This window comes from Condylostylus longicornis, unplaced genomic scaffold (genome assembly GCF_029603195.1).
Source record: "Condylostylus longicornis isolate FDR11 unplaced genomic scaffold, ASM2960319v2 ptg000003l, whole genome shotgun sequence".
Taxonomy (NCBI): Eukaryota; Metazoa; Arthropoda; class Insecta; order Diptera; family Dolichopodidae; genus Condylostylus; species Condylostylus longicornis.
This window is the reverse complement of record NW_026577972.1, coordinates 995,749-1,014,551: the sequence shown is the minus strand read 5'-3', so window position 1 is coordinate 1,014,551 and position 18,803 is coordinate 995,749. Positions and strand designations below refer to the sequence as shown.

At 34.1% G+C, this 18,803-nt stretch overlaps 1 protein-coding gene across 7 annotated transcripts in view; it reads left to right on the top strand.

Annotated features, from left to right (window-relative positions):
• Nucleotides 1-18,803, top strand: part of LOC129607176 (protein suppressor of sable) — a 28,107-nt gene that overhangs the window by 4,713 nt on the left and 4,591 nt on the right. For 2 of the 7 annotated variants that reach the window (XM_055517967.1, XM_055517959.1), the window contains exons 2-6: nucleotides 15,162-15,509; nucleotides 15,958-16,166; nucleotides 16,590-17,006; nucleotides 17,098-18,434; nucleotides 18,525-18,793. In XM_055517967.1, the coding sequence (XP_055373942.1) occupies nucleotides 15,233-15,509; nucleotides 15,958-16,166; nucleotides 16,590-17,006; nucleotides 17,098-18,434; nucleotides 18,525-18,793 (2,509 nt within the window). In that variant the 5' untranslated portion in view covers nucleotides 15,162-15,232. Of the gene's footprint in view, nucleotides 1-5; nucleotides 271-350; nucleotides 819-11,309; nucleotides 11,381-13,798; nucleotides 13,856-15,161; nucleotides 15,510-15,957; nucleotides 16,167-16,589; nucleotides 17,007-17,097; nucleotides 18,435-18,524; nucleotides 18,794-18,803 lie in introns of those variants that run through there. The other 5 variants (XM_055517985.1, XM_055517977.1, XM_055517993.1 and 2 more) reach the window with 5 other exon arrangements.

The following is an 18,803-nucleotide window of genomic DNA, read 5'->3' as shown; positions in this document are numbered from 1 at the left end:
ATAAATCAAATATTAAAAAAAAATATAGAATAAATGTATAAGTTCTTTGTTAATGTTCTAAATGTATATCTACATACATACATACATACATACATATATTTAAATACAAATAATTTAGGCACAATATTACAAATTTGTATGTAAAATGCATGCGATTTGTTTGATGGCTACATATACAATTATAATGATACACCGATGATGATAATGAATTTCTTATGTATGGATTTGACCTGTATTTACTACATTTGTATAAATATGGGGTTATTTAAGGTGTGTATGTACAAATACGTACATATATATGCCACATAGTAGCATATATATGTACGTATTTGTGGCATATATAGTATGTATATATATATATACATATATGACATACATATTTGAATATTAACTTATATTTTTCAAAACTTAATAAATTGACGTATGTATGCATTACAATTCTAATTTTATATACATACATAGCAATTTTGAATATAATTATGTTCTATAATATACATAGGTATATGGATAAAAAATAGGCAGCCATATTAATTATATTGCTTATTGGCGACTTACATACCTAGAAAATGAAAAAAGAAATACAAAAATTGTATATGTTTCGTTTTTAAACTTTCTCAAAGTATTTATGTATTATAATATGACACTTATTCAAAATCTAGTTACATATGATATAACACTTTAATAAAAAAAAATAGAAAAGCAATAAATTTTTCCTCATGTACATACAAAAAAATGAAACAAGAAAAAAGAATCCGAGCAAAAAAATAACCTATTTACATACAAAGTAAATAATTTAAAATTAAATAACCTACATGCAAGTAAATAAAAATTTTTAATGTTTAATTTAAAAAAGTTGCAAATTTATTAAGAAAAAATTATTCTTAAAAAAAAAAAAACAATATTGATTTTAATATTTAAAAAAAGACAAGAACAAAAATTTGAAATGAATGTATGTGAATGTGAATGTACAAAAATATTTGAAAATTTATTCAAAAAACAAAAAAAAAAAATAAATTCGAATTAGTGTTATTATTTTTAAGTAAATACATTCCATTCCCAATCTAAGTATATATATATACATTAATATTATTTTATTTACATACAAACATGCTTACAAATGTACATATACTACTTATATAAATGCATGCCCATAAACTTTATGAATAAGTAGTCGCATTTTACGTACTACATCAAAGCATTGGCGCCTGTGGGGCGAAATTAAAAAAAAAAACGCATTAATAGATAATGTATGATTGTATATTTGTAAATATTTGTATGTTCCAGGTTCGATCTAAACATCCGTGAAAAAAAAGTTTTGCTAAAATTCAATTGCCGCAATAATACTGTAGTAAAAAAATAATAAATGCCAAGTAGTTGAAACATTTTAGATCACTACATATCGGCAGTTGAAATGTATATTGGTATATATCTGATATGTGTACATACGTATGTATATTGGTGCGCTTCAATTGAGCTTACCATCTTCAAGTAATATATACTCAAACACAAAATTTTGTAATGAAAAACTAAACATTTTTTAAAAACCGCTAGTTTATTATCTCGAAAAAGTGATAGTTTATGTAAGTGACAAAAAAGTTTCGAAACACAATTTTACTTTCAACAGCTTCGAAACTATAATGAATATTAGTCGGACACAATTTATCAATGCAATTTTTTTAACCCTTCAAAAATACAACAAAAGGTGATGTCTTCTCACCTTCATTCAATATTTTCCATTTATTATGTAAAAATAATTGTGGATTTGTGGTCCCGGTCGTTAATGAATTGAATGTAAATAACCATTTATTATGTAAAAATAATTGTGGATTTGTGGTCCCGGTCGTTAATGAATTGAATGTAAATAATCTATTAGCAGAAATAATTGGTACAATGTATTACGCATAAGATGTATGTTTTTGTTTTTCTGAGGAAAATTCTGCAAAACTTTTTTGGTTACTTAAGATCAAAGAATATCTACCCAAGAAATAATTCGAATTGTTCAGTAGGCATGAAATAAACAAAATATTGTAAACAAACGAGTGTATCAAAAATATCGAATTGAAATAAAATAAAATTAAGTTAGGTAAAAAGGTTGTTATTTTTATTTTGATAACGACAAAATTTTTTTTATATTTTACTTTTCATTTCATAAAAGTTAAGTAAAAACATTTGAATGTATGAAAGCAGTAGTTATAAATTTAAAATTTCATATTTTTTTATACAGTACATACCTATTCAAGGTATGATGTAGTAATATGTATACACCCCGTTTATATATGACTGCTTCAAGCTTGTTATTATGTCTATACAAACGTTACTTGACTTGAAGCCGGTTTCACTCAAATCGTTTACTTGACTTGAAATGTTAATAATGATTTAAAATTTTTGTTTTCGAGCTTTTAAGCTGACGTAGTAAAAACGCAGCTCAAGTTTCGAGCTGATTTCATGTCAAGTACTCTTTCACGTCAAACTGCAATGTAGAAGAGATACAGAAATAATAAATTTATAAAAAAAATGCGTATTACCAATACGTGTGTATGTATGTATGTATATTCATAAGAAATATTTGTTTTAAATTTTTAAAGACAAAATTGAAACAAAAATAAAAATTTATAGTTTATATTTATAACGATAAATATAATGACAATTACTAATAACAAATTTTAATTTTTTTTTAATATTATTTGTCTTTTTCAAATTACATACATATAAATTATAATTTTTTTTATTTTCTAAAATTTTATTTTTAAGGGCCTGATCGTGTATATCGTTATTTTACTTGGAAAGTGCGAAGAAAGTGAGTAACTATCATATACTTGTATAATGTAATTTTCGAATGAGAAGGATTATTTGGTATTACGTATCTCGCATTTTTCTAAAATGCATTTTAAATTTATTCACTTTGTTTTTGAAAATGAGACATTCAGTCCATAATTTGAAAAAAAATGCAAAAATCCAATTGAAAAAATGCGTAATATTATTACAAAAACTGTAATCCATTAGAAAATACTGAGAATTCTGGTTTGACAGTGAATAAAAAGTGAGTAAAAAGCGTCATACACGATCAGGCTATAAATCACATCGCTTTTATAATATGGATACACCATTTCTGCCACCTTGTGGTGGAATGAGTTACAGAAATGATATTCCCGCTTGTTAAATATTTAATATTTTTTCCCATGCTTTAAGTATGTATATAAAAAAACAAGTGGACGTCTATTGTGTACTCTTTCCCTCTCCCAAAAATTCCTGCTAACTCTTTTAGCTAAGGGAATTTTTTGTATACAAATATTAGTTGCATAAGTGTGATGTAAAAGGACAGTCGAACTACTTCTTGGGTAGATATACTTTGCTTAAGTTTATGAACAAAAGCGAATATGAAAAAATTAAAAAATGGTCGTAGAACCATCCGTGTAGATAGATAACCCCTCATGCATGCATAACCCCTCCGCACTACAATCCACTCTTTGTGGAACCACAACCCTGCAGTCGGTATATGGCACCACAAAATCTGGCCTAATGTCCATAGGCCCAACACACGCTATACGCTGCGCTCCCTCCAATTTACTCCTCTCCCTATCCTGAAGCACCGCTGGCCACCAGACTAATTCCCCATACGCCAGAATAGCCCTAACCACACACTCATACAATCAGTAGACCAGTCGAGGACTCACTCCCCAACGTCAGCCCCAGCTCTCACAAGACGATCTGCCATCTCATTACCCCGTATCCCGCTGTGACCGGGAACCCAGCACACAGTCACTCTGCATATATTACAAAGTGCCCTAAGTTCCCCCCTTTTGAGAATAACCTCCAAACCTAAAGTGGGTGTAGTACGCAATGCATTAGTCACCCCAACACACGCCATACGCTGCGTCCTCTCCAACTTTCTCCTCTCCTTACCCCGAAGCACCGATGGCCCCCGGACTAATTTCCCCATACGCTGAATAGGCTTAACCACACACTCATACAACCAGTAGACCAGTCGAGGACTCACTCCCCAACGTCTACCAGTCGCCCCCTTGCAGGCAATCAACGCATTCGTGGCCCTCCTTACCCTATTTTCTATGTTTTCCCTCCACAGCGGCTTACTATCCATAATCACGCCCGGGTATCGCGCACAACCCGCCAAACCCAGTTCGACCTCGCCATCCTAGGCAGGGAAACCCGGGTACCTTCCTTTTCCCCGTGCTACCAGCTCCGTTTTTACGGGGTTCACAGAAAGACCGCATCCCCGCGCCCAGCCATCTAGTCTATCAAGACCCCCCTGCATGATTGCACTCAGTACTTCCAGATATTTACCCGAGACCAGGATTGCCACATCGTCCGCATAGGCAGTAACTCTAAACCCACTATCCGACATGAGCTTAAGATAACCTTCCATAACCAGGACCCACAGATAGGGGGACAGGACCCCCCTGAGGAGTGCCTCTCACCAACAGTATCCTCGGCTTATTTGAGCCCCCACTCGGCCACCACCACCCTAGTAGTAAGCATTTGCCCTATCCATCCAAGACCCCGCTCCTCCTCCTAAACTCACCTTCTATGACGGCAAGATAAGCTCCCAGCGGCAGACAAACCGACGCGTCTACCATGTCAGCATCTCCGCCAGCCCCAGCCCTCGCAAGACGATCTGCCATCTCATTACCCCGTATCCCACTGTGACCGGGAACCCAGCACACAGTCACTCTGCATATATTACAAAGTGCCCTGAGTTCCCCCCTTCATTTATCCACCAAAGACGACCCAACCGAATAGGACGCGAGGGCCCCAATCGCCACCCTACTATCCACAAATATTACCATCTCGCATCCCCCACCGGTTTAGTGGCAGCCAATTCCGCCGCCCTGAGCACCGCCAAAATCTCTGCCTGGAAAACCCCACATCCATCAGGCAGCCGAATCGATAGCTCTATCCCCATCTCCTCGGAGAAGACCCTCGCATTCGTACCATCCATGGTCGTAGAATAATCCATGTAGATGGATAACTCCTCATGCGTGCATAACCCCTCCGCACTCCATTTCTCCCTTGTGGAACTACAACCCCATAATCAGCCCTAATCGGTATATGGCACCACAAAATCAGGCCTAATGTCCATAGGCCGCATTCCATATTTTCCCAGAATCCTAGTGTGTGTGTATTCCCTGTTTTTAAGTATGACACTCAAGACACTCCTCGCAGATGCCGCTTTTACCTGCCCACTCACCGGATCCAGGTCGAGAATAACCTCCAAACCTAAAGTGGGTGTGGTACACAATGCACTAGTGACCCCAACACACGCCATACGCTGCGCCCTCTCCAACTTCCTCTTCTCCCTATCTCGAAGCACCGGCGGCCACCAGACTAATGCCCCATACGTCTGAATAGGCTTAACCACACACTCATACAACCAGTAGATCAGTCGAGGACTCACTCCCCAACGTCTACCAGCCGTCGCCTTGCAGGCAAACAACGCATTCGTGGCCCTCCTTACCCAATTCTCTATGTTTTCCCTCGACAGCGGTTTACTATCCATAATCACGCCCGGATACCGCGCACAACCCACCAAACCCAGTTCGACCTCGCCATCCTAGGCAGGGCAAACCCGGGTACCTTCCTTTTCCCCGTGTTACCAGCTCCGTTTTTACGGGGTTCACAGAAAGACCGCATCCCCGCGCCCAGCCATCTAGTCTATCAAGACCACCCTGCATGATTGCACTCAGTACTTCCAGATATTTACCCGAGACCAGGATTGCCACATCATCCGCATAGGCAGTAACTCTAAACCCACTATCCGACATGAGCTTAAGATAACCTTCCATAACCAGGACCCACAGATAGGGGGACAGGACCCCCCTGAGGAGTGCCTCTCACCAACAGTATCCTCGGCTTATTTGAGCCCCCACTCGGCCACCACCACCCTAGTAGTAAGCATTTGCCCTATCCATCTGATTATGCTTTCCTCTACCCCTACATTCTCGAGAGCCCCTATGATAGCCTCAACCTTCACATCCTCAACCTCCGCCACATCCCGACATCCACGTCATACATCCGTTATAGCAACTTCAAGCCTCCTGGCCATTTTCGCTAAAAGGCAATGTCCCGTCAGGACCCCTACCAGTGTGCTGATATCAGCCCTATTATTCCTCAACAGCATTCTCGACCTCCTTTCATCCCTGATAGGCCTTGGTCACCCTACACGTGTGAGCCTCCGCCCACAAGACTCCGCTCCTCCTCCTAAACTCACCTTCTATGACGGCAAGATAAGCTCCCAGCGGCAGACAAACCGACGCGTCTACCATGTCAGCATCTCCGCCAGCCCCAGCCCTCGCAAGACGATCTGCCATCTCATTACCCCGTATCCCACTGTGACCGGGAACCCAGCACACAGTCACTCTGCATATATTACAAAGTGCCCTGAGTTCCCCCCTTCATTTATCCACCAAAGACGACCCAACCGAATAGGACGCGAGGGCCCCAATCGCCACCCTACTATCCACAAATATTACCATCTCGCATCCCCCACCGGTTTAGTGGCAGCCAATTCCGCCGCCCTGAGCACCGCCAAAATCTCTGCCTGGAAAACCCCACATCCATCAAGCAGCCGAATCGATAGCTCTATCCCCATCTCCTCGGAGAAGACCCCCGCATTCGTACCATCCATGGTCGTAGAATAATCCATGTAGATGGATAACTCCTCATGCATGCATAACCCCTCCGCACTCCATTTCTCCCTTGTGGAACTACAACCCCATAATCAGCCCTAATCGGTATATGGCACCACAAAATCAGGCCTAATGTCCATAGGCCGCATTCCATATTTTTCCAGAATCCTAGTGTGTGTGTATTCCCCGTTTTTAAGTATGACACTCAAGACACTCCTCGCAGCTGCCGCTTTTACCTGCCCACTCACCGGATCCAGGTCGAGAATAACCTCCAAACCTAAAGTGGGTGTGGTACGCAATGCACTAGTGACCCCAACACACGCCATACGCTGCGCCCTCTTCAACTTCCTCTTCTCCCTATCTCGAAGCACCGGCGGCCACCAGACTAATGCCCCATACGTCTGAATAGGCTTAACCACACACTCATGCAACCAGTAGACCAGTCGAGGACTCACTCCCCAAGGTGTACCAGTCGCCCCCTTGCAGGCAATCAACGCATTCGTGGCCCTCCTTACCCTATTTTCTATGTTTTCCCTCCACAGCGGCTTACTATCCATAATCACGCCTAGGTATCGCGCACAACCCGCCAAACCCATCAATCCCTGTTTTTAAGTATGGCACTCAAAGCACTCCTCGCAGCCGCCGCTTTAACCTGCTCACTCACCGGATCCAGTTCGAGAATAACTTCGAAAACTTAAGGGGTGTAGTAGGTAATGCACCAGTCAACCCAACGCAAGCTATACGCTACGCCTTCTTCAACTTCCTCTTCTCCCTATCCACGAAGCACCGCTGGCCACCAGACTAATGCCCCATACATCTGAATAGGCCTAACCACACACTCATACAACTAGTGCACCAGTCGAGGACTCACTCCCGAACGTCTACCAGCCGCCCCCTTGCAGGCAATCAACGTATTCGTGGCCCTCCTTACCTTATTCTCTATGTTTTCCCTCCACAGCAGCTTACTATCCATAATCACGCCCAGGTTTCGCGCACAACCCGCCAAACCCAGTTCGACCCTCGCCATCCTAGGCAGGGCAAACCCGGTCACCTTCCTTTTCCTCGTGAACAACTCCAGCTCCGTTTTTACCGGGTTCACAGAAAGACGGTGTCCCCGCGCCCAGCCATCCAGTCTATCAAGACCCCCCTGCATTATTGCACTCAGTACTTCCAGATATTTACCCGAGACCAGGATTGCCACATCATTCGCATAGGCAATAATTCTACACCCACTATCCGACATGAGCTTAAGATAACCTTCCATAACCAGGACCCACAGATAGGGGGACAGGACCGCCTCTGAGAAGTGCCTCTCACCGACAGTATCCTCACCTTACTTGAGCCCCACTCGGCCACCACCACCCTAGTAGTAAGCATTTGTCCTATCCATCTGATTATGGATAGGACAAATGCTTACTACTACTATTACCTTTACCCCTACATTCTCGAGCGCCCAAACGACCTTAACCTTCACACTATTGAAAGCACCCTCAACATCCAAGAAAGCGGCCAATGTATACTCCTTGCACTGCAGAGACACCTCCACCTGCGTGACCACCACATGCAGCGCCGTCTCCACAGATCTCCCTCTTCTGTAGGCACGCTGGTCATTTAACACACCCTACTCCGTTTCCTCATTCCTTATATATTTTTCCACTAACCTCTCCATTGTCCTCAGCACAATAAACGACAAGCTGATTGGCCGAAAATCCCTCGCGCTAACATGATCATTCCTACCAGGCTTCGGCACAAAATCCGTCCTTACCTCTCTCCATACTCTAGGGACATACCCCACATACAGGCAGCTACGAAAAATTACCACCAACTAATCAATGATCACTCTCGGTGCTCTCATTCGTTCCCGGAGACTTGTAGGGGCCAAAAGACTTAATAGCCCACTGTATCCTCTCCCCCGTAAAAATTTCTTTACCCAAACTCATATGGCCTCCGGAATCCCCCTGGCTTTTGTTCTTTTTTTTTTCTCGGGAATTGATCCTGGAAAGTGAACCCCCATCAGCTCCTCCAACGTTTCTTTACTAGAGACAGCCCAAGTACCATCATCTCTTTTACCAAAACCAGGTACCAGGGGCTCCCCCGATAGTAGTTTCCTTAATCTCGCAACCTCATTGGTATTTTCCAATGACGTGTCAATTAGTAGCCAAAGTAAGCTCTAGCATCTCACTCCTATTCCTAACGACGAAAGTAGGGTCGCAACCCCTATTACATACACAAAGGTTAGTACCACTAAGAAAATCAACTAAGGACTCACCTCGCTGATTAACATCCGAGCTTCCCTGAGGAAGCCTACTTACTCCGACTTTCTAATCCTCCTCACACAGGATCATCGTGGATGACGAAGACCGCGATAACGCCCGCATCTCTTCGTCGGAATTCTATTCAGTAGCATTACGTCACTCAAGGCTTGTTTCCACCTTGAAGAACGGTCCCACTGGCGACCTAGCCCCTCCTGGGGCCAAGCCCTCGCTACCCGTCGTAGGTCCGGACGACATTTGTGCTGGTATTCCAGCACGATCTTCAACACTCCTTTCCGACATTCTTCATAACCCTCTTGGGTTCTTTAGTCCTACATAAGCCTCCCCGCCGCGACAAGGTGGAATCCCCCGGGGAGGATGAATTACGATTCATTCACGAATTAAGAATTTATAATATGTAATGACTTTTATTGCGTAGTAGACTTGTTCAATTTGTGAGCAAAACCTATATAAACTTTATATTTACACTATACGAATACGATATAAATCACATGAGCTATCAGTAAAAGTTGCTCTAAATAAGTATAAAATTATCGTGTAAATCAAGATATCAACTTATATAAAAATGGAGGTCATTGATTGCGATTTAATACACCAGTCGAACATATTAATTTGTTCACATATCGGTTCTTCCGTATGTATTTAATATATTCGCTTCACATTGTGTTATGATCGGAACTTATTTTTCAATTAATTTGTGACTCATTTTCACAATGTCTAGTTTTATCAATATCTTAAACAATTGGTTCGCCGACTATTTAAGATATATTGTTACAAAAATATCGAAATTGTGATGTGACACACATTCTCTATTAATGAGTGAATAATTAAGAAAGAATTTTGAATTGTTTTTTTTTAACATTCTCTCAGATTGGAAAATCTTTTAGGCTATTTCTATATTTTTATTAACAGGAGAATTAGTCAATTTCGCCAGCCACAAAATTTTTATGTAATTTTTTTTCACGATTAGTTCTTTGTATTAAGAATTAAAATTTTATTAAACTTTAAATATTAATATAAATTCTTTTTAAAATATATTTTTTTTTTTTTTTTTTCCTTTGTTCACTCCTAGAAGGAGCATAGGGCTAGTGCATGATTTCTCATGCAATAGTTTCATAGCGTCATAGAGTTTAACTAGGTAGGTGACTAGCCTGCCGTAGTTTTTTTTTTTTAAATATATAAAATAGTAAAATTATTATTGACATTGAATAAAAATAATTTGACAAAATTAAAATTATTTGGTCTGCCAACCCAAAGAAAGAATGTCATAACATTTTGTTTTATAGAAAATCATTCTAGAGTTGTACTCATAATAGTCTGTACTCGTAAATAAAATAATTTAATATCATCTTCCTTAATTTTTTTTGCAATATTATCTAAAATTAGTTTTTATAATATTGTGAATGCGGGTATAAAAAAAAGTTATGTATTTTGATGTCAAGCATGTTCAGAAAAAAATGACAATACAAACAGGCAATTATTGTCAAAATAAAAATAAGAAAACAACTCCATAAAAGTAATTAATTTTCTTGCAGCAAATTTTCATCCAAAATTTTGCACAACTTCAAAATAAAACGCATTATTTTCTAAAACAACGTAATAAAAATGGCTGATTTGAAATGCAAACAATGATCTCTATGCAGTCATCATCAAATCATGTAAAACAAATTTTGTACACCATTTTCCCAATTACCCCAAAAAAAAAAAATCGGAAAAAAAATGTCAAATGCTAAACCGGTTTCCACAGCAGATTTTTTCTTTTTCTGATTTATTAAGTTCGCCTTGTATTCGTATGGTTACATCTTTCGTATTTGCATTTTTTTCAAAAGTTTGAATAAACAAAGAGTGTGATTGAGAAAAACACCCACTTAAAAGCAAGAGACCTCAAAAAATATTTTTTTCACTCTCATTGTTTTGTAATATACATATGTATTTAATTACATTAAAATACCTGTTTCCAGTTAATTTAGATGAGTATGGGAATTAAACAACATAATTTAAAAAAAATATGTAAAGCAATAACAAAAACTTAGAGTAAATAACATAAAATGAGTGTACACTGTAAATACGTAAACACAAGGCTAGAAAGTAGAAACACACTTTCTCTTATATATTTTTTTATAGTATAAGTTATTTAAACATACATATACATAAATAGCATATTTTGAACAAAAAATAATTGAGTTTTTCTCTCTTTGACTTTGCGAGAATCAAAAAGTAAAAGTGCTGCAGAGATCAGTTTATACACAGTTATTCTTTTAGCAATCAGAAGAGACCAATTGAAGTTATTGTTATACTTACATAATTTAAGTAAAATTCAATGCCCTTCAAAATCATTTTTTGAAACCAAAAAAAGTTTTATTTATTTCGTACAAAATGCATGTTAAAATTTTATATTATTTTATATGAGTAAGAATATTAATTGATTGATATGAAAAAAACAAAAATTTTCTAAGAAGAAAGGTATACAAAAATATTTAATTAATGTTATTGATTATTAATAAATATGATTATTTATTAATTGATTGAAAATATATTTTTTTTATTATATAGGCATTAGCTACACATACATACTATGTAAAAGCATATGTACATGGGTACATACATATACAATTAGAATTGAATGTTTTATTTATTATTACCGAGTATTCACTCGACACCTTTTGCATTAATGGTTGACTTGTGTAAGAATGTACCTACCTCTTGCCAACAAAACTTGTGTACAAACATATAGGTCAACCATTACTGCAAAAACAGCTATTGAAATAATTTGTTATGTAATTGCTTGTTATTTTTGTTTAAATCCTCTTTACGTGTTTTAATTGCTGATTTAAATAATATGTCCATTGTATTCGTATGTAAGTACATATGTATGTAATTTATGTGATAAAATTTTCTTTATATAATACAGTAATCCCTCGATATACATTTTATTTATGTATTTTTATATTGTTAGTATCATATTCATTATCTTCTTTTAATACAAAACATAACAATTTTCATTCCTCAATCTTAATTGAGGAACGTATACACATAGTAATATGTACATACATTGTTTATAAATTGACATATCGGTAAACAGAGAAAATACCAATAAAAAACTATAAAATATTTTCTTTTTAAATATTTGATACATTTTTGCTTAAAATCAAAAATTCTGCTCAAGTTGCTTCAAATTACTGTAATTTTAAGTTAAGACAAAATTTATATTGAATTGAATTGTGCATGTTAATAGTAAAATAGAGATGACGTTAATAACGTACATACTTATGTTAAGAAAAAAAAAACTCAATTTTTTGTTATACTAAAAAGAAGCTCTTATATGAGGACAAAATACTAAATTTGAAAAAAAAAGTTGAAATAAATTGTCTAATTATACTTATCGAAAAATTTACTTTGTTTATAAGTGCTTCCACATTTGAGATTAAGCTTTAATCCAAATACCTTATGCATTACATCAGTGTTATGTTTTATTATAATTAGTAGCACATATTGACGAAATTCATGTCGTCATGCGATTCGTCATATATTATCAAAACAATCACTCTACATATTGGGGTATCACTGTATTTGTTGTTATAATATATAAATGTATGTATTGTAAGATTATTGACATAGGAAAATAATTTTAGGCAACTCATAGCACAAATTTTAATTATATTTTTTTTGTGAAAAACACATTTTATTTTTAATTTTATATGTGTTAAATCAAATTCAAATTCCTCTCTTAAATCAAATTCAAAAAAAAGTATATGTATACAGTGGTACAAAAAATTATTCGCACAAGATTAAGTTGCATGTTTTTTTCGATTTCCAGATATATTGACTTATAAAAATTTTTTTCTTAATAAGATTTATTCTTCATTTATTTCTTTTTAATTATCAACAAAATAAAAAACAAAAAAAAATAACATATAAGTAAAGAAATAAATTTCGTTTACATTTTCGAGACAAAATATTATTCGTACAATTCAAACAAGTTCAGATAATTACAGTTATCTTTAAAAAGATAGTCGCCAATATTAATAAATAAGGCGACTTAAATAGTCGCCAATATTAATGAATAAGCATTAGTCAATATTTAAGTGTTCTCATACATAAGAAGTCATTTATTGGTGCAGTTTTTGTCCATTATTTAATAATATGAGTCGAAAGCAAAAAGAAACTACTCTTGAGGAGCGCAAAATAATAATGAAACTTATCCCTGAAGGTAAAACTTATAGGGAAGTAGGTAAAATAGTTGGAAGAAGCCACTCATCCATTCAGTCCATTGTAAAAAAATATAGACACGAGGGAATATTAACAAATAAAGCAGGCAGAGGTAGAAAAAAACTTTTCACGCAAACAACAGAAAATTTTATTATTAGTAAAGTTAAAGCAAACCCCAAGATCCACATACCAGGACTGACAAATCAGGTACGGGAAATCATAGAAAAACCTTTTAGTTCAGAAACGGTGCGAAATGTTTTAGGGAGAGCTGATTCTCACGCCAGAACACCTAGAAGAAAACCATTTATTTCCAAAAAAAACCGGAAGCTAAGGTTGGAGTTTGCAAAAACTTATATTAACAAGCCCCCAGAGTTCTTGGAAAAAGTAATTTTCTCTGACGAATCAAAGATTCGTTTATGAGAATTCTTGTATTTAGATATGATTTTTGATCAGATAAAAAGCAAATGGTATGGAAAGAGCCTAATTCTGATCTTAATCTTGTACGAATAATTTTTTGTACCACTGTATATTTCAAAGAATTCATGGAAGTGAAAAAAAGGAAATGAAAGAGAATGAAATATAAAACTGAGAGATAATTATAATTATGTTTGAAACTGATACACATGAACATATGTATGTGTGGATATTATGTGAATCAGTCTTAAATATGCATAAAAATTGAAAAAACTGATTTAAATAATGGCGTTATACACTCTACATAGTATATACGTAATTAATTTATTTTATTTTTAGTTTGTTTAATAACTATATTTTATTAAAGAAATTTTTGAATTTTCTTAAAAAAAATAAAAATTATTAAAATATAAAAAATTTAAATATATGTTCATATATGTATGTATGTATCTATGCATATTGTATATAATACATACATAAATACATAAGAATGTACGTACATATATGCATAGATTAGTGCAAAGCAAATTGTTTAATAAAATTTTTTTATTAATTTAGATATTTTAAATATGTATGTACATATGTATATATGTTATATTTTTTGATTCAAAATCTTCATATGGAACAAGTAAATTTTGTGTATGTACATATTGTGTATATACATATTATCTATACCAAGTTATGAGATATTCTTCAAAAGTTTTATAGTTATAATACATTGAAATAGATTCAAAATTTGAAATTTTATATGAAAATATCAAACAGTTTACGGCTCCGGCAGATATGCAATTTTTAGTTTTACAATAACTTCTTTATTGTAAAATCGGTGCGAGCCCATGAACTGAATTATCTGTGAAAACAGAACCAAACTGGTGAGCGGCCACGGTGACGATTTCCGCTGTTGACCCAGAAAAAGAACGGAATGACAAAAACAGTATTTTGCAGAGGATTTTTCATATAATGTCACACGTACATGGAAACAGATAATGTCAAAAATAATTGCCAGCGAAAAAATTGGAATTTAGGCTATTCCATGGCTGGCGGTGAAATTCGCGCCAGTAAATTCGCTTGATTCTGGACAGTTTCATTTAAATATGTGTATTCTATATGAATTCTGGCATTTCGCTGCGTAAAATCATTCTTGTTCGGTTTTCAACTTCTGCAATTGCATGTCTATCTGTGTCCTTAAAGACATTTTGACATTCTATAATTTTTTGTCCTTTCAAAATTTGTTTGAGTTAGCCTCTTGGGCGAAGTTTTTGACATATTTATATAAATTAAAGCAGTATTTTCGAGAGCACATATTTTAAAGTGACTTTTCAACAAAAAACTTACTTGAATTTAGATATGAGTGATTCAATAATACGCAAATATTCCGTATATTTTAATATTAAAGTAATTTTAATACCAATTTGACGTACGCATTATACTATTGTGTTCACTTGCATGATATTTTAAGTATAAACATATACGTATACCAGTTTTCTTTTTTCTGTTATAAATTCGTCGCGCGTTTTTTTTAATTGTTTCTCAATTTTAATTATTTGGATAAGAACATACAAAAACATATTTTAGTATTCTAATGCTTTAATTAAAATTTTTGTTTGACATTGTTTTTCAGAAATTCTAATTTTTTATACTAAAGAAGTAAACAAAATTACTAAAAGGAACAAAATAAAAAGCAACTTAATAATGTCTGATACAAATTTAAAAGGCGAAGAAATGGAAATACCAGATGAAGATCTTGAAGATGGTGAAATTGAATCAGATGATGAGCCAATCTTAGTAAATGATAATAAAAGCGACATGCCAATTCCTAAAACTATTCCAATAACTTCTTCAAATGAGAACAATAGTAAAAAGGATACTAATTCACCAATTAAACAAATCCCAATTATCGATTTAGTTGACAATGACAGTAATCAAAATACAAAATCGGCGAAATTTAAAAAACAAAGTGTTATTGAAGGTAAATTTATGGAATAATGGGTTGTTCATATTCTGTGAAAATGCGATAGTGAGAGTTGTACGCGATGTCGCAGAAATATTGTTGTCGCAATTCACTTGACATTAAAAGCAACAGCGACATTAATTTAACCAAAAATGATCTAAAAAAATTTCATTCAATTTCCATTCCATAGGCAGCGACAGATCTTCAATATTTCGAGATTATGCTTTGTCGTATGTCGCAGCAATCTAACCTGCACTATTTAAAGCAGTGGATTGACTAATATTTTGACGATTCATTCGACTATCACTATAATATGAACAACCCATATTTTGACGATTCATGCGACTATCACTACAATATGAACCACCCATAAAATAAAATAAATACAGTGTTTCATTTAAGTCACTTTTAATTTTGTTAAAATTTAAATTCTTTTTTAACTTGTTTTTTTCTGTTTTTTTTTAAGATGATTTCGCTGGAAATATTGAAAACGCTATAGCAGCGGCATTAAAGAAAGATGGAATAGAACCACCCCCAATGCCGAAAATCCTAGAAAAACGTAATAAAGAAGATGAAAACGAAAAAGTTTGTGCTAATAGCAGCAAAAGAAAAAGTCGGAAAAGAAAAAAAAAAGAAGCCGAAAAAGAAAAAGCCGTGGACGGTAACAATATAAAGGTATGAAAATTTAATGTATTGTACGAATGCCTGTGCCTCCTTAATACGTATCTTAAGCAATAAACTTTGCAAAGGACAAAAAATTCATATCGCTAATAAAAAATTTAACAAAATAAAGATTAAGAACAAGCAATATGTACATATTGTCTAATGAAAACAATAAATTTGCAATTCCGAGCTTATGTACGCCAAAAACCTTAAAATTGTTTAAATAAAGAAAAAAGAATAAATCAAAACAATTACGTTTTTCTTAACGAGATATGTTAGTGTCCGGTGATTTATTATTTTAATATATACATACAAATGTACATGCTGATTGTTTATATTCGAAAATAAGTATTCAAATTTATTTTTCTTAGAATTTGAGTGTTTGGTATGAACCATTAATCAATTGTTTTACTGCTATTTTTTTTTCTTTTATAGCGAACACGTCATAACTCAATATCCAAAAATGAAGATGACGATATTGACGATGCTCTAATGTATGAAATGTTAGGTATAAGAGGTGGTAGTCCACCACCAGTATCAGCAACGGGAGTTGCTGGTGGACCATCATCAAACGCTTTGTCAATTATGTCATCATATTTTTCTGATGATTCATATTCCTCATATGATTCTTATGATTCTGATATTGAATATCGTAAGAAAGGAGAACGTATGGGTAGATTTGGCAAAAAAAATCGGAAAGATCATAAAAATAATCGCGATCGTAGTAGAGATAGGGGAAGAGATAAAGAAAAATCAAGTCGTAGGAAAAATCGTAATACAAGTGATGATGGCGGTGATGAACCAATGAGTAGAATGATCTGTATAGCATATTTAAGAGGGCAATGTCAAAATGTAAATATAACAAAAAGTCTACATATATCATATGAATTCTATTTTATTACTATATTAAATTTATTAATTACATTGTAAAATACTTTTTAAGGATGATTGTCCAAAAAAACATGAAGGAAGGCCTGAACGTAAATTGGAATTATGTAAATTTTATTTGAAAGAATGCTGTGCTAAAAAAGAAAAATGTTTATATATGCATGCTGATTTTCCATGTAAATATTACTATTTGGGTATGGAATGCATATATAAAAAGGAATGTAAATATATGCATGGTGAACCATTATCGGAAGCTTTACGTAACATATTATTAAAGCACATTGAAACAGCACCCAAGGAAATTTTAGGTACATTTCGTCGCATAAGTCGTGATTATGCTATTCAGTTATTGAATAAACAACATTCAATATTATGTAAAAAATATAATATTGAAAATACATATGCACAAACTTTACCCACTCAATCGCAACCAATTAACGTTTTATCAAATGCGAATAATAATAGTAAATCATTATTAGGAAATCCACCAACTTCATTAAATAATTTATTAAATGAATCAAATAATATTGTATCAAATGCAGTAATTTCCAATATACAATCAAATACATTACCAAATATGACAACAACATCTGGTATACCATCATTGTTAGATATGATCATACCATCACCTACAGGCTATGAAAATGATATAAATTCAAATAATAGTATTCTAAAACTAAGTGGAAATTGTGGTTTAGTGCTGGAAAATAAACCAAGGAAATCCCGTTGGACTGATACAAATAATACTCAGCATCAACAGGAACTTCAACAACAACAACATTCGCAGCAATCAATAAGTAATAAAAATGATGGTAAAAATGAGATTTCTGACGTACCAAATTTTTTGAAATTGCAATATTTAAATGGTATTTTACGTCAAGATCAAATAGAAAAATTGATTCAATTAGGAGTTGAAACATTAGAGCAATTAACAACATTAAGTTTAATGCAACTAAATCTTGTTGGATTAACTGTAAACCAATTAAATGAAATACAGTTAAATACAATGAATTTAGAAAAATTGGGTATATTTAAAATGGATGCATCAAAGACACCAGCTAAGTTAAACTTAGACAATGTAACATCAAAGGAGTTTAGTAATATTAATAATAATAACAATAATAATAATAATAATAATAATAATAATAATAATAATAATAATAATAAAAATAATATTAACAATAATAATAATAATAATAATAATAATAATAATAATAGTAATAACACCAATAGTAATAATGATAATATTAACAATAACGGTAATAAAAATAGTAATACCGATAATAACAGTAATAATATAAGCAATGATAATAGTAATAGTGATAGTAGCTGTTTAAAAGATACAAATTCTGAAAAAGAATCCAGTGGAACACCATTTATAATTCATGCGATGTAAGATTAACAGAAAAATAATATTTTAAGAATATTTAAAAACAATAAAATTTTAAATTTACCTTGTAAAACATTTTGTTTTATTTTCAGGAAAGCATCAACAAATGACATTGATATGCGTGTGCTACCGACTGGTGTTGTAATATCTAACAAAGTTAATGAACAAGATAAGCTAAAATCCACTGAAAAAGATAGTATAGCTTGTATAGCTTCACCAGAACCACAATTTATTGATCGTCATTTATCTTCACTGAAAAATATGATAGAACATAAAAAAAGTGAACGTAATGCTATTAATGCAGTTGATTATTCACAATATTTAAAAGATTCAAATATTGATAATGATAAGTTGGATATAAGTAAGACAAA